Here is a 14,386-nt window from a genome sequence, read left to right as displayed (position 1 = left end):
GTAAAGAATGGACATTTTAAGTGATAGAAGACAATTCCAAGCATCATACTTAAGATTAAAATTATGTTATCTTAAAATTTATATGGGTTAAGGTTGCCTGCATACCAGGAACCTTCCAGCATTACCATATCCATAGTTTATCCTTTTGTCCAAGGCTTTACTACTATAGACCTAGACCATATGCAACGTTTCAGTTTTATAGGCCAATTGGAATGCTCATTTAAACATGGAGGAGAGTAAATCATGAATTCACGAATGTGTTTTGGGTTAAATTTCACACTGGAATATGGTAAAAACGAATAAAGCTACACGCCTGAAATATTTTGCAGTTACCTATGTGTACTTCTAAAAATGTCTTACTGAGAAGGCTTATAGTATGTTCAGAAAATTTGTCTGAACATGTTATACCTTCACAAATGAAAAAGGCTGATGACATTTTTTCCTGTCCCTTTTATTAAGTTCACTTTAAATCCGTATCAATTAAGAAGACTAATTGCAAGAGTTTGGGAGAAAAAAACTGGGCAAAGTAGTGGCAATTTCTTGACTTAAAGCTTTCGTGACAGATGGGATCAGATCACGAATTTTATGGATTGTTAAATCGAACCTGGATCTTGTGTTTTCTCATGATTTTCGAAATCTTTTTGGTGACCCCTGCTATGTATGACAAGGTTATGGTTTTGATTTGGTCCTCAGATGGTTCTTTCCCAACTGTTGGGGTGATAGGTTTACGGATAGTGTAGTCAGAATATCCATTCGTCTTGAGAGCTTGGTGCACGTGTTTCAGTTCACTGGCTAGGTGATGATGGTCGGAGATACATCGAGTTATATGGCGTCGAGTTTTGATTAGGGAATTCTTCTGGGATGGATGGTGGTGGGAATCAGGTTTTAGGTAGGCATCGGTATGGGTTGCTTTCCTGTAGACAGAGTAGCCCATTGAGCCATCTGGTCTCTTTTCGATTAGAACATAGTAGCTTGCCATCCTTTTCCACCTCCATGGTGAATGTGATGGCTGGGTGTATGGAATTGATGTGGTTGAATTGGTTCAGAGCTGGTCGGCCATGTGGCCAGATAACGAACGTGTCATCTACGTACCTCTTCCACAAGGATGGGCATAGAGTGGATGCCTTGATGGAATTTGTCTCAATATTTCCCACGAAACATTGGCTACAACCAGAGATAACTGGCTGTGATGTTTCCATCTTGTCACCTTCCGATGTTAGTTTTATTTGACTAAATATGGGACAAACAATTCCAGTTTTCACTGTGTCGCCCCAGCATTGGGCACACCAAAAGTTGTTAATTTCTCCAGGGCTCATGCGCCTACATTTCTCTTTATTCTCCGATTTCACATTAACATAACCATCTCCGCTTGAAGTTGGGCATACTACAAGTACAAAAAGTTGTTAATTTCCCACATTAACATAACCCACTTTGTTGGGCGCACTGCAAGGGCGGTGTGCTGACCCCAGGGCACCTGTACCCCGCCCACTTCGTTCTGACACTTGGGCTATGCCCATATTAAACCTTTAAAAACAGGTTGCCTTTGGGAGTTTTCCCCCCTTTTTCTGCCTGAAAACGGTCGCTTGTGTTGCGATCGAAACGTCGTGGTGTTTTGTTTATTTAAAAAAAAAATTTTTGAACCTATCTACGTGACCAAATGTTCTGTCCGATGCTCATGGATAAAACTGACAGTGAACATGACCCATGTGGAGATGAATGTGATGACATTCAAGCCAAACAACTTCCATACCAAGGTCGTGGTAAGTGCTCATTATAGAATGTAAAAGTTGCCAGTAGCAACATCATGATTAAAGTAATGTATATATCAGGGGTACAGTTTTCCACAACAATTTTTTAATTATGATTTTGCTATTCGTGACTTTTGCATTCTATAATGAGCATTATCACGACAAACGTTTCCAGCAATAGATGTAGAACTACATTCCTGTTATTTACACATTAATCTGACACTACCGAAAGAGATGTGCCCTTCTTGGTTCTTTCGGTAAAGTCACGTAGAAGGGAAGTAATACAATAATAAAAATAAAATAATTCTCACGACGTTTCGGCCACAACGCAAGCAGCCGTCCTCAGGTGAAAACCAGGTCTGTCGAGGCGACAACGTCTGAATGAAACAGCACACGAGCTTGGAGCATATATATAAGCTGGGTTGGAAGGGGGGAAAAGAGCGCCTTGACAAAAGAATATGCATATCTTGATATGCACCTTGACAAAAGAATATGCAAAAGAATATGCATATTCTTTTGTCAAGGCGCTCTTTCCCCCCCTTCCAACCTAGCTTATATATATGCTCCAAGCTCGTGTGCTGTTTCATTCAGACGTTGTCGCCTCGACAGACCTGGTTTTCACCTGAGGACGGCTGCTTGCGTTGTGGCCGAAACGTCGTGAGAATTATTTTATTGTTTTATTTTTATTATTTTATTACTTCCCTTCTACGTGACTTTACCGAAAGAACCAAGAAGATGAATCCCTGCAGTCACGAAAGCTTTAAATCGAGGTGTGCCCTTGTATTAAAATCATCATTAAGTAGCGTCTTCCAGATCTGGTCACTCCGGGTTGAGACTTGCTGGGAGAATGTGACTGGTCCCTTTCGCACTGAACAATTGCATCCGGCCTATTTCTAAAGTAATGCAGGTAACTGCATTGGACAAAAGGAGAAACAACATTCAAGTGGTGATGCTGCTGGAGGTAGTCGGTGCACTAATACGGATTGGACAGCGCCGATGTGGTCGAGTTCTTCGAGTGGGAATGACAATGCCACGCAACACAACGGGGCATTCACGTTCCTGGGCTCCGAGAGAGATTCATGTTCAGGGGCCACGCAACACAACGAGGCATTAACGTTCCTGGGCTCCGAGAGATATTCATGTTCAGGGGCCACGCAACACAACGGGGCATTCACGTTCCTGGGCCCCGAGAGATGTTCATGTTCAAGGGCCACGCAACACAACGGGGCATTCACGTTCCTGGGCCCCGAGAGAGATTCATGTTCAGGGGCCACGCAACACAACGGGGCATTCACGTTCCTGGGCCCCGAGAGAGATTCATGTTCAGGGGCCACGCAACACAACGGGGCATTCACGTTCCTGGGCCCCGAGAGATATTTATGTTCAGGGGCCACGCAACACAACGGGGCATTCACGTTCCTGGGCTCCGAGATTCATGTTCAGGGGCCACGCAACACAACGGGGCATTCACGTTCCTGGGCCCCGAGAGAGATTCATGTTCAAGGGCCACGCAACACAACGAGGCATTCACGTTCCTGGGCTCCGAGAGATATTCATGTTCAGGGGCCACGCAACACAACGGGGCATTCACGTTCCTGGGCCCCGAGAGATATTCATGTTCAGGGGCCACGCAACACAACGGGGCATTCACGTTCCTGGGCCCCGAGAGATATTCATGTTCAGGGGCCACGCAACACAACGGGGCATTCACGTTCCTGGGCCCCGAGAGAGATTCATGTTCAGGGGCCACGCAACACAACGGGGCATTCACGTTCCTGGGCCCCGAGAGATATTCATGTTCAGGGGCCACGCAACACAACGGGGCATTCACGTTCCTGGGCTCCGAGAGATATTCATGTTCAGGGGCCACGCAACACAACGAGGCATTCACGTTCCTGGGCCCCGAGAGAGATTCATGTTCAGGGGCCACGCAACACAACGGGGCATTCACGTTCCTGGGCTCCGAGAGAGATTCATGTTCAGGGGCCACGCAACACAACGAGGCATTCACGTTCCTGGGCCCCGAGAGATGTTCATGTTCAGGGGCCACGCAACACAACGAGGCATTCACGTTCCTGGGCTCCGAGAGAGATTCATGTTCAGGGGCCACGCAACACAACGAGGCATTCACGTTCCTGGGCCCCGAGAGATGTTCATGTTCAGGGGCCACGCAACACAACGGGGCATTCACGTTCCTGGGCCCCGAGAGATGTTCATGTTCAGGGGCCACGCAACACAACGGGGCATTCACGTTCCTGGGCCCCGAGAGATGTTCATGTTCAGGGGCCACGCAACACAACGGGGCATTCACGTTCCTGGGCTCCGAGAGAGATTCATGTTCAGGGGCCACGCAACACAACGAGGCATTCACGTTCCTGGGCCCCGAGAGATGTTCATGTTCAAGGGCCACGCAACACAACGAGGCATTCACGTTCCTGGGCCCCGGAAACGCGCGATTCACGTTGCAGGGCTCAGAAAAGAAATTCCGGTTCCAGGGCCCGGACAGGGAAGGATTCACGTGCCCGGGCACGCAGACAACAGCGAATTCAGATTGCAGGGCCCCGGCTCCCGTGGGCAAGGGGGTGAGTGAGAGAGGGTGAGAGAGTGAGTGAGCGTGCTAAAGAGTGAGAGAGTGAGAGAGTAAAAGAGAGGGTGAGTGTGTGGGTGAGTAAGAGAGAGGGTGAAAGTGGGAGGCGAGTGAGGGTAAGAGAGAGACGTTGAGTAAGCGGCAGGGTGAGAGTGTGAGACGGTGGGTGAGAGTAAAGAGGGGTGAGCGAGGACGCGATGAGGTGAGCGAGAGGCCAGTGTCTGTGCTAAGGGGAGTGAAAGAGATTTCGGCTGAGTGAATCCCCCCGGGGGGCGGGGGTGGTGGAGGCGATGGAGCGAAGCATCGAGTGCATCCTCTTCAGCGAGTTCCACCCCACGGCAGGGCCCAAGATCACCTTCCAGGCACGGGCCTCGCTCGGGCCCCCGTCTCGGCCTCTTCACCCCCCCCCCCGCACCCCCCCCCCCGCACCCCCCCACACCCTCCCACACCCTCCCCACACCCCCCCACACCCTCCACACCCCCCCCCACACCCTCCACACCCCCCACACCCCCCCCACACACCCCCCCCACACCCCCCCACACCCTCCCACACCCTCCCCACAACCCCCCACACCCTCCACACCCCCCCACACCCCCCCCACACACCCCCACACCCCCCCACACCCTCCCCACACCCTCCCACACCCCCCCACACCCTCCACACCCCCCCCACACCCTCCACACCCCCCCAACACCCCCCACACACCCCCCCACACCCCCCCCACCCCCCCCACACCACCCACACCCCCCCCCACACCCCCCACACCCCCCCACACCCTCCACACCCCCCCACACCCCCCCACACCCCCCCCACACCCCCCCACACCCTCCACACCCACCACACCCTCCACACCCCCCACACCCCCCACACCCACCACACCCCCCCCCACACCCTTCCACACCCCCCCACACCCTTCACACACCCCCCCACACCCTCCACACCCCCCCACACCCCCCCACACCCCCCACACCCCCCCACACCCTCCCACACCCCCCCCACACCCTCCACACCCCCCCCACCCTCACACCCCCCCCCACACCCTCACACCCCCCCCACATCCCTCCACACCCCCCCACTCCCCCCACACCCCCCCACACCCCCCCCACACCCTCCCACACCCCCCCCCACACCCTCCACACACCCTCCACACCCCCCACACCCCCCACACCCCCCCACACCCTCCCCCACACGATTTGAAGCATGTTTTATTTGGGGGGGGGGGGGGTAGAGCTTTTATGGACGGCCCCTAACAGTATTTACTAAATGGGACTTTATTTTTGTTGTTGCCAGTATCAAAGTATAAAAAACAAGGGTAGGTTTTCACTTTTTCTGGCAGTAAAATAGGTTCCTTGCAAAAGGTTTCTAGTTGGTGTTTGAACATCTGAGAACATCTGATTTATTGCCATAAAGGGTAAAACCTATTAGCTTTTCATACTAAGTATGTTTAACTTGAATACACCAATGGGGGCTTTAGTGGTGTCTTGTAATAACCGCAGATGTGGGAAGCGCCGCTTTCTTTGCTTGTTTGTAGAATGTTAGAGGAGTTTCTGTTTGCACAACATGGATTGTAGACACAAGTGTTCATTTGAAGAGCTACCCCTTGAAGGCATTCGTGCACAAGAGGGCCGAGGCAGTGCTCGGCTCTTCTGTTATAAACAACACGAACTATTCACTCTAATATCCCCCATCAATCAAAAGTGCGAACATTTACAGCACTGATTAACGCTGTTAATCGTTTGCGATCATAATACAATTTGTCTGCGTTGAAGATTTACACGTGTAAACAGATACATGACAGATTAAACACGTGAGGTTAAAATGCTGTACAGTTATAATTTAACGAAGTTGATAATGTGAATAATATTTGAATAACTAGATCTGCCGATTTATTTTTCACAAGTTCCTTTCCTTTTTATTATGTCCACTTGGGCAGTGTTTCGTTAAGCGTGAAATTTGGGAAGTAATTGTATCAGTGGTATGTGGATTTGGTTTGCTTGTTGGAACAGATTTGTGCGGTATTTAGACGCTGTATGAATCTAAATTAATATTTGTGATTATCCAGCACCAACTAAAGCATTAATTCCTGAATTCAAATGAAATTACATTAGTGTGACATTAAATTACAAATAAAGTTGTCCATGCAATGTAGCCGTGGACAGTAATCTGATTATTCTACACATGACGCTCGGATTTCAGTATTTAAAGAGAGTGGTTCCAAAGAAAACTTGAGAGTTTTAAAATGATTAGAGGAAGAGATTGGATAGAGAGGGAATGAAGGTGGCTGTTGCCATTATCAATGCCTTCCTACCTGCTTTTGTGAAAGCCTTTGTGGGAAATGATTGCATCTGTGCGGTGTTTGTGGTGTGTTCGTATGTTCCGTTTGGATTTACAGCGCATGAGTGCTGATGCATCATCCATCGTGCGTTTTGACCTGCAGGTTCCAGAGGATTACATCTCAAAGGAGTTCTTTGATACCATTCAAGTTTACATCATCACCAAACCTGAACTACAAAATAAACTTATTACAGTGTAAGACAAAACACATGTTTTCATTTGTTGTAAGTTCTATTGTTCATTAATTCGTTTCTCATTCGTGCAGCAGAGAACCTTAAGGGAAATATGGAGTACATTAGTCTTACCAGTGATAGATAATTTGCCATTTGAATGTTTGATACATCACTAGAACAGTGGCAAAAGTATAACATTATTAAGTGTTACATTTTAATAATGATTTTAAACATTGTTCAGCTTCAGAAATGTAACCATTAATTAATTTAATATTTACAGTGCTTAAGGAACACGTATTCATCATTGGGGGAGGTTTATTGGCAACATGCTGAATATCTAAGCCAGTGGTTATAAAGCATCTGCTCTTGAGTAGAACCTGATATAAAAAAGGTTATTGCTAAGACAGTGGTCCGTTGTTACTTGATTCCACAAATAACAGACATTTTCTGACTAGGAAGACCCTGACACTGAGATGATATTGGGCACGACCATTGTCCTATTTCGCTTTTGTGCCTATTCTGACCTATTTCTGTGACTACTAGGTGATGACATAAATGATGACAACTCAGGTTTTCGGGCGTTTCTTTTTGCCTGCAGGACGGCTCTTGGAAAGAAGGTGATTGGCTGCCCGGTGTGCATCGAGAACAAGAAGTATTCCCGCAACGCGCTGCTCTTTAACATGGCCTTGGTGTGCGATGCGGCTGCCAAGACCTGTTCTCTGGAGCCTATCGTTAAGAAGCTCTCCACCTACCTCAAGACATTGGAGGTACCTGCCTTTTTCTTACACCTTAAGCAGAACTCTGCAACCTTAAAACCTACTTCCATCAGTCTTTGTTGCTTGGTGTAATTGTTGAACAAGCCATGCTTCTGCAGTGGTGACCAATGAATCATTAATACAACCATTGTTGAGTCCCATCAAAGTGATGCTGACTTGGAGGTATTAATTTTACCCACCTCTGAGATCTGATAAGACTGAGCTAACGATGGCCAGAATTGGAACTTGTGATTTTACAATTGGACACTTAATTTATTTAACTCTTTTGGCCATTACCTTTCTCACACTTTAATTACAGAACTCAATATATCAACGTAAACTCTCGCCAAGGGTAATGTCTCCTATTGTTCTGTGCGCCATGTCTTCCTCCTCTGACCCCAATCTGTTTTTCACCTGCCACCCTCTTTAGGTCACCTCTCTCTAACAAAGTGTCCCTCTCGCTCTCCGAGTACAGCAGGAGAATGGATTCATCTCCAACGAAGAGAGTAAGCAGAGGCTGCCACGCATCATGGCCGAGCTGTTGTCGGAGCTCAATTCGTCCGGGAGATGCTCCATTCCTGTCGGTGAGCGGCACGGTCTGCGAGTTTCTCTAGGTCAGGGGTCGGCAACCGAAATAACAAGAAGAGACATTTTTTTCGAATTCGGTTTAAAAATACATATTTTAACAGTCATAATACACGGTGAATACGCGGCGGTGGCCCCTAATAAATAACGTCATGAAGCGGCAGTCCTTAAAGAGCCACGCTACAGGTTGCCGACCCCTGGTCGAGGTCATCGTACGACTTTTCGGTACCTGCCTACGTGCTGGGTGTTTCCGAGTTATATGATTGTTTCCGATTGATCTTACTGCAGGAAAAAACAAATATCTATCTTGCATTACTTTGGACCTATGTTAGTCCAGTGCTGGAGTAAATTTGTCCTTGTTTACATGTTATGTCTGATGGACGACCAACACGTATGCATTATAGGCTTTGGGACCACACTGGGCAGCAGACAGCTATGCAGCATTATACATTGTTATGCTCCATGTCTCACTAACCCACACCGAACAGCGCACTGAAGTATGAAAAATTAATCCCCATGACCCATATGGCATGGGGGAGGCCCTAATACAGCCGTGGATGGGCTGAAGGGCTGTACATGTACGTATGCACATTGGGAATCGTCTTGGCCATTGCTCGAGCGCTGTGCAGACGAGTCCAACACGATCCACGTGAAGGTGGTCCCACAGCGACGTGCCCCGGCCGTGGTGCAGGAGTACGACGTCCCCGTGTTCACAGAGCCCCGCGATGCCCGCGACTTCAGCCAGTGGGACCTCACCACCCAGCAGGTGAGGGCATCACCTTGTCCACGATGCAGCGTTCAGTCAGTGAGACCTCGCCATCGAACAAAGATGGTCACTGCATTGCGTGCTTTCGGATGTGCTTCTGCAGCCGTCTGGAACACTCTTCCTTATTTTAGGAAGCCCACAGGAGCTATGCACTTGTAAATCATCATCTAGATTGAAAACACATTTTTTTAGAACTGCTTTTTGTGTTTAGTTTGTTGTCCTTCCCCCGCACCTCCGATTAACAGGGTCGGCTACGTACGGTGCAAAATAAGTTCTACATACATACAACATATGCACACTACCCAGCAGTGTGCAGCCAGTAAGACCTCAAGCCAGCAAGCTCCTCTTCTTTCGTGGGGCAAGGAATTGATAAACAGCGTTTCTATATTCATGTCATGGTTGATGAAACATTGGATGGCTTCAGGATAGGTTTCTTAAACTATAACCGGTAAATTGGAAACCATTTCAGAATCGATCACCGGTTGCAAAGTCAGGAACCAGTAATTGTTATCCAGTATAATTTTAGTAATAAATGCAGATTAACGCAGGCGAATGTACAAACCACGTAGTACATTGGCCCTCGTGTCTCAGTTAAATGGTAAAGGCGCAACCCCGCAATTGCTAATTTGCTCTCCCGCACCACTGCTGGCAGAAGGGGCTCTACTTGGAAGTAGTTGGTGTACCGACGCTACCCTACGGTACGTGACCTGCTGATAGACTGACTGCTCCGATGGGGACAGAGGAGTGGAGATTTGAGCATCTTTACCCATTGTTTCAACTGGTCCATGGTTTGAGATTGGTGAACGCAGTCGCACTGTGGGCTATCCTTAATTGTAGCCAGCAGGTGAGGCACCCCTCTGCTTACCTTCCACATCGGGGGAGATTTTACTCTCATTACAAATGGTGAAGCCACACTTTGCTCGTAGCAGCCAAGCACGCATGCTGCCATGCGTACGTAATGAAATCCTGCACATGGTGAACGTAAAGGATGCTGTCGTGGGGTGTGTGTGCTCTGTGGACACAGGCGTGGCTATGTCTGTTGTTTACTGTGCGCCTTGCTGCCGCGCAGATCGTGCCGTATATGGACGGGTACCGGCATGTGCGAAGGATCGCCGACGAGGCTGATGTGGAGCTCAACCTCGTACGCATTGCCGTACAAAACCTGCTGTGAGTGCCCCGAGCCTGTGCTCCTCACCACCAGTAAACCCTGAGAAGAACATCACTCCGATCCCTGAGCGAGAATACCGTGAAAAGTTTGTCCCTTCGCAAAAATTAAATATATCTGCACTGATACAATAACTATGTTCGCACCAATGAATCGTATAATGTGTTCTCCCAAATGTGCTTCTGTTTGTAATAATTAACCCTGTCTCTGATACTGTGGGTAGTGCATTCAGTACTAAATTATTTACAACTGTCTTACAGGTACTATGATGTAGTCACCATTGTCCCTATATTCCAGGTAAGGTTTACTGCACCACTACTGAACACCTTATCTGATTCCAAACAAAATACTTGTTAGGCATGTATCTATGGATTTTTTTTTATGTATATGGCAATCCATGCGGAGATTATTTATAATTTGTGGAAAAAAATTGCAAGGCAAGTGAGATGCTTGTGTGTTTGTGCGTGTGCATGTGCATAGTATTCCAATGTGTACTGCCCAACGCCTGGGCTGCAGCAGCTGACCGACGACAAAGCTTTACAGGAGGAGTGTCTCGCCTACATCACCAAGCCAGGTGCGCTTTGTGTCCGTGTGGGCAACAGCGTTGTGTGTACACGCGTGCGTCACTGTGTAGCCTCATGTACCCGTGTTTCAATTGTGCATCTGCTAAGACGTAACGCTTGGATATTTCCTGTGCCCTGCCGCTGAACCTTTGCCATTCCATGTTGTCTTGGTGCACTTAGCATGCATCAAGCACGAAATAAGTTCTACATACATGCCACCACTTAGTAATGACTAGTGTCACAAAAATCTGCATATTCCAAGAATAGAATATTTGCAGTTTGCGTGTTGGCACTCCTATATTTTTACTTCTGTCAGATTAAAAAAAGACATGAGTAGTCTGCAAATATTCCATTGGTATATGCAGATTTTGTGGCATAAAGATTTCACAGATACAAGTAAGATTTGGTAAAATACCTCAACAAGAACTCAGGCAGGAGAATCTGTATCAGTTTTTAAGTACAATATTTTTACAAAAATACTAAATTCCCAAGTAGCTTTTGTTTAGCCTCAATATTGGGGTAGTTTTCATTCATGGTATCCTGTGTCTTTGTGTGCTGGTGTATATGAATGTGTATATTGTGCTCGTATCTGTTGTGTTTGTGGGGGCTGGGCTGCACACAGGTCACAAGCGCGTGTCCCTGCGGGAGGCATTCCTTCTCTACTCGGGCCTGAGTCCTGGGACTACGGTACGCGATCTCTGCCAGCGCCACTCCCCACTCATGCAGCACGTGGACGAGAGGTGAGAGACCCCAGGGGCCCCCAGGTGCTTTTAGTTAATTTTTTTATGCTCCCACGTCTATTGACCTCGCCTTCACCAAACCGCACTGACCAGCATGGGGAAGTATGGTCAAATAGGCCTGTGTATGACGGTGTTTACAGACGCTTGTACAAAAGCACGTGTATAATCCGTGCGTCGTGCGTGACTGCATGCAGGAAGCTGGTGCAGTTTGGAGTGATGCGGGGCATGATCCGCCGATTGCACCGCTTCCCGCTGAAGCTCACGGGGGAGGGAAGAGGAGGGGACGAGGGGAGGGAGGGGAAGGGGAACGAGGGGAGGACGGGCGAAGGGAGGGTCCGATCCTCGCGCTGGTTCTCCGGCTGTCACAGCCAGGACCACATCAGTTGCCACAAAGGTGTCACACTTACACCGTCACACACAATGAGACTGCTGTGCAAATTCACATGCATGCATTACTAACAGGCAAATGATACGCCTTAATTCGCATCTTGTAAATATGTGATGATTATGGTATCAGAAATATTGGCAAAAATGACTGGAAACTTTTAACGGTTTTAAATTCTGCCGAAAGGACGAATACATATCCATAATCCACATTATTGTGCGTCAGGGGAGCATGAATAATAAACATGGTTTGTGCTTGAAGATGCAATACAAAATTAATCATAACGTGTGTAAATACAAAATAAGGTTGTATACGAGTGAAAACAAACAACGTATTGGCCTAATACGACTGGTGGTATGAGTCATTTTGCAAGCTTCTCAGCTGTGACCTCATTCCCACTTCGACCTGTAAGCGCAAAGCATATAGGGTGAACGGCTTATTACTATCCCTGTGTTGCTTCCATTTACATGGTAATTGTTCTCTTGAATTTAGAAATTGCACTTATCCAAATACCATTACACGTATACACGGCCTCCCATTCACATTCTGCATGTCTCTCCATGCAAACAATTGCTCACATGCCGTTCCGTTTATTTTCCCTACGTCAATGTTATGGAACACATTAGCTGAATTTTTTGCAGCCGTTTAAAATAAAGTTATCTTAACACTCTTTCTGCCGCTTGAAAGTCAATGGACTAAGCGCACATTTTGATAAAATGCCCAAAGCACATCATGTTGAAGGTTTTCTCTTCTCTTAATGAAGTCAAGGGAATGTTGAGCAATAAAAAAAACATACGAAAAGCAACATCAGCATGTGAACCTTAACCAAACTTCCAAGAAGTCTCAGGCCCCTGCAATAGCAGTCATAAAATAATTATATATTTTTGTAACAGAAAGATAGGATCATTACAGAGTTAAACATTTTTTAAAGTAAGTAGTTCAACACAGCTTCTTCGAGCTCCCAATACTATAAACATTTCGTTTGCATTCCCACCGAACTTGTGTTCAAGTGAATCATCTCCGTTGTGTGCGAGTGCAGGTTTAAGCTACCGGGAATTGGAAGACATCATCGACAGTGACCCGAATATACTGGTGTGTTGGAAATAACAGCACACCAACAACCAAGGTGGTCATGTACTTATCCTGTTAACAATTGTTTTGATGACTGTTAATTTAATATTAGAGTTGCACATTATTTATTATTGGATAATGTTAATGTTTCCTTTTCATACGTAATACAAGGTATGTATAATAAAGATAATTGTGGGTTTTTGTTTAAGTATGACAAAGTCTTTAAAATGTAAAAATATTTTACATGACACTGGTTCGGGTCTCGGAGAAATTGTTGGGCTTTACGTGTGGCTAAATAAAGGAAGTTACATCGGAAGAACCTGTCTTTTTAAAGACATCTGTCCAGTCTCTTTGGGCAGCTTAGAATATAAATGTACATATTGGGCTTATTTTAGTTACGTTACGAATGCTGTATTCCGCAGGTTTTGGAAACAATATGCAGAACCTTATTTGGTTGAGTGACATGCTATAGAATATTTCTGCCCCAACAGACTCAAATTGCCAGATCAATGTTCTTTATTGATTAAATTTCCAGAATTCAGCAGTTTCCATTGACGTGAACTCACTTTGACCACGGTGTTTAGAGTTCAGTTTGTGTTTATGATATTGCGCTTGATTATATCACTATCTTGTTTCTGATGCCAATATTGTGATCATTTCTACGTAACCTTTGAAAGCACATATGCTGCTTGGAACCAATCTGGCTATTAAGTTGCCGAAAGCATGTGTTTGTTCTTCACCTGTGTTGATCATGAAGCACATCAATATTTAGTCTGATCATAGTTCACCATGTTGGACAATGCGGGGTTGGTTAAGTTTGAAAATACTCAAGAACAGTTCAGATTTCACTCAGCACTGGCCATAACATATGACATGTATTCCTATTATTTATATTTTAAGTGCAGTTAGTATTATTTCATCCTGCCGCTGGTTGGAGACGCATGATTCGTTGTTGACTTGTAAATGTGAAGGTTTAACTGAAATGTAAGACGATTGGCTTTCACAATGTGTTGGACATATTTGCAATCTTTAATAATAAAGACCTCATACACATGTTTATATTTGCTTTTTCAATACTAATATAAAAAAAGCAATGATTGTTTTTACAAATAAATTACTGGACAGGTTCCAAAAGCCAGGAACTGGTTCGTTTCTAGCGGAACTGTAGTCGTGAATGCACTGATTGGCACGTGGCGACTTTTCACCACGTGCCAATCAGTGGTACATTTTCCCTCGCTTTGCAGTTGAAAGGGAACGGTGGCTGCCCTGCAATTGCTACAATTGCTAACGCCACTGCTGGTGAAAGGGGCCTCCACTGAAAGGAACTCCAGAGAATGTATTTGGTTCACTCTTTCACACTAACCAGACTGTCTTGGAAGAGGTGGACGTGTCCACACTTTATCCTACCACACGCTATTTAAGAAACTTGCCCCATGGTTTCAACAGCAGCTCTCTTTGCTTCCGAGTTGAAACGCATGAATTTGCAATACTGTACATTCTACGTGCAGAAAAT

The 14,386-nt window shown here is 46.3% G+C and overlaps 1 protein-coding gene across 1 annotated transcript; it reads left to right on the top strand.

Annotated features, from left to right (window-relative positions):
• The first annotated feature begins 4,322 nt into the window (after nucleotides 1-4,322).
• NPRL2 (NPR2 like, GATOR1 complex subunit) lies at nucleotides 4,323-13,928 on the top strand. The gene is made up of 11 exons (XM_061558842.1): nucleotides 4,323-4,697; nucleotides 6,774-6,865; nucleotides 7,442-7,610; nucleotides 8,074-8,182; nucleotides 8,813-8,949; nucleotides 10,019-10,116; nucleotides 10,375-10,411; nucleotides 10,595-10,688; nucleotides 11,300-11,417; nucleotides 11,612-11,811; nucleotides 12,842-13,928. The coding sequence occupies exons 1-11, from the start codon at nucleotides 4,626-4,628 to the stop codon at nucleotides 12,907-12,909; spliced, it is 1,194 nt and encodes a 397-aa protein (XP_061414826.1). The 5' UTR covers nucleotides 4,323-4,625; the 3' UTR covers nucleotides 12,910-13,928.
• Nucleotides 13,929-14,386: the final 458 nt, after the last annotated feature.

Source organism: Lethenteron reissneri, chromosome 25, assembly GCF_015708825.2.
Source record: "Lethenteron reissneri isolate LAM-NWPU_2019-01 chromosome 25, ASM1570882v1, whole genome shotgun sequence".
NCBI lineage: Eukaryota > Metazoa > Chordata > Hyperoartia > Petromyzontiformes > Petromyzontidae > Lethenteron > Lethenteron reissneri.
This window is presented reverse-complemented; position numbering and strand designations above follow the sequence as displayed.

Bases quoted from the DNA above. Each gene is read 5' to 3' on its own strand.
- NPRL2 (XM_061558842.1), top strand. From the start codon at position 4,626: ATGGAGCGAAGCATCGAGTGCATCCTCTTCAGCGAGTTCCACCCCACG. The intron at 6,866-7,441 runs GTAAGACAAAAC...TTTTGCCTGCAG, and splicing joins CAAAATAAACTTATTACAGT to GACGGCTCTTGGAAAGAAGG. The intron at 10,689-11,299 runs GTGCGCTTTGTG...GGCTGCACACAG, and splicing joins CGCCTACATCACCAAGCCAG to GTCACAAGCGCGTGTCCCTG.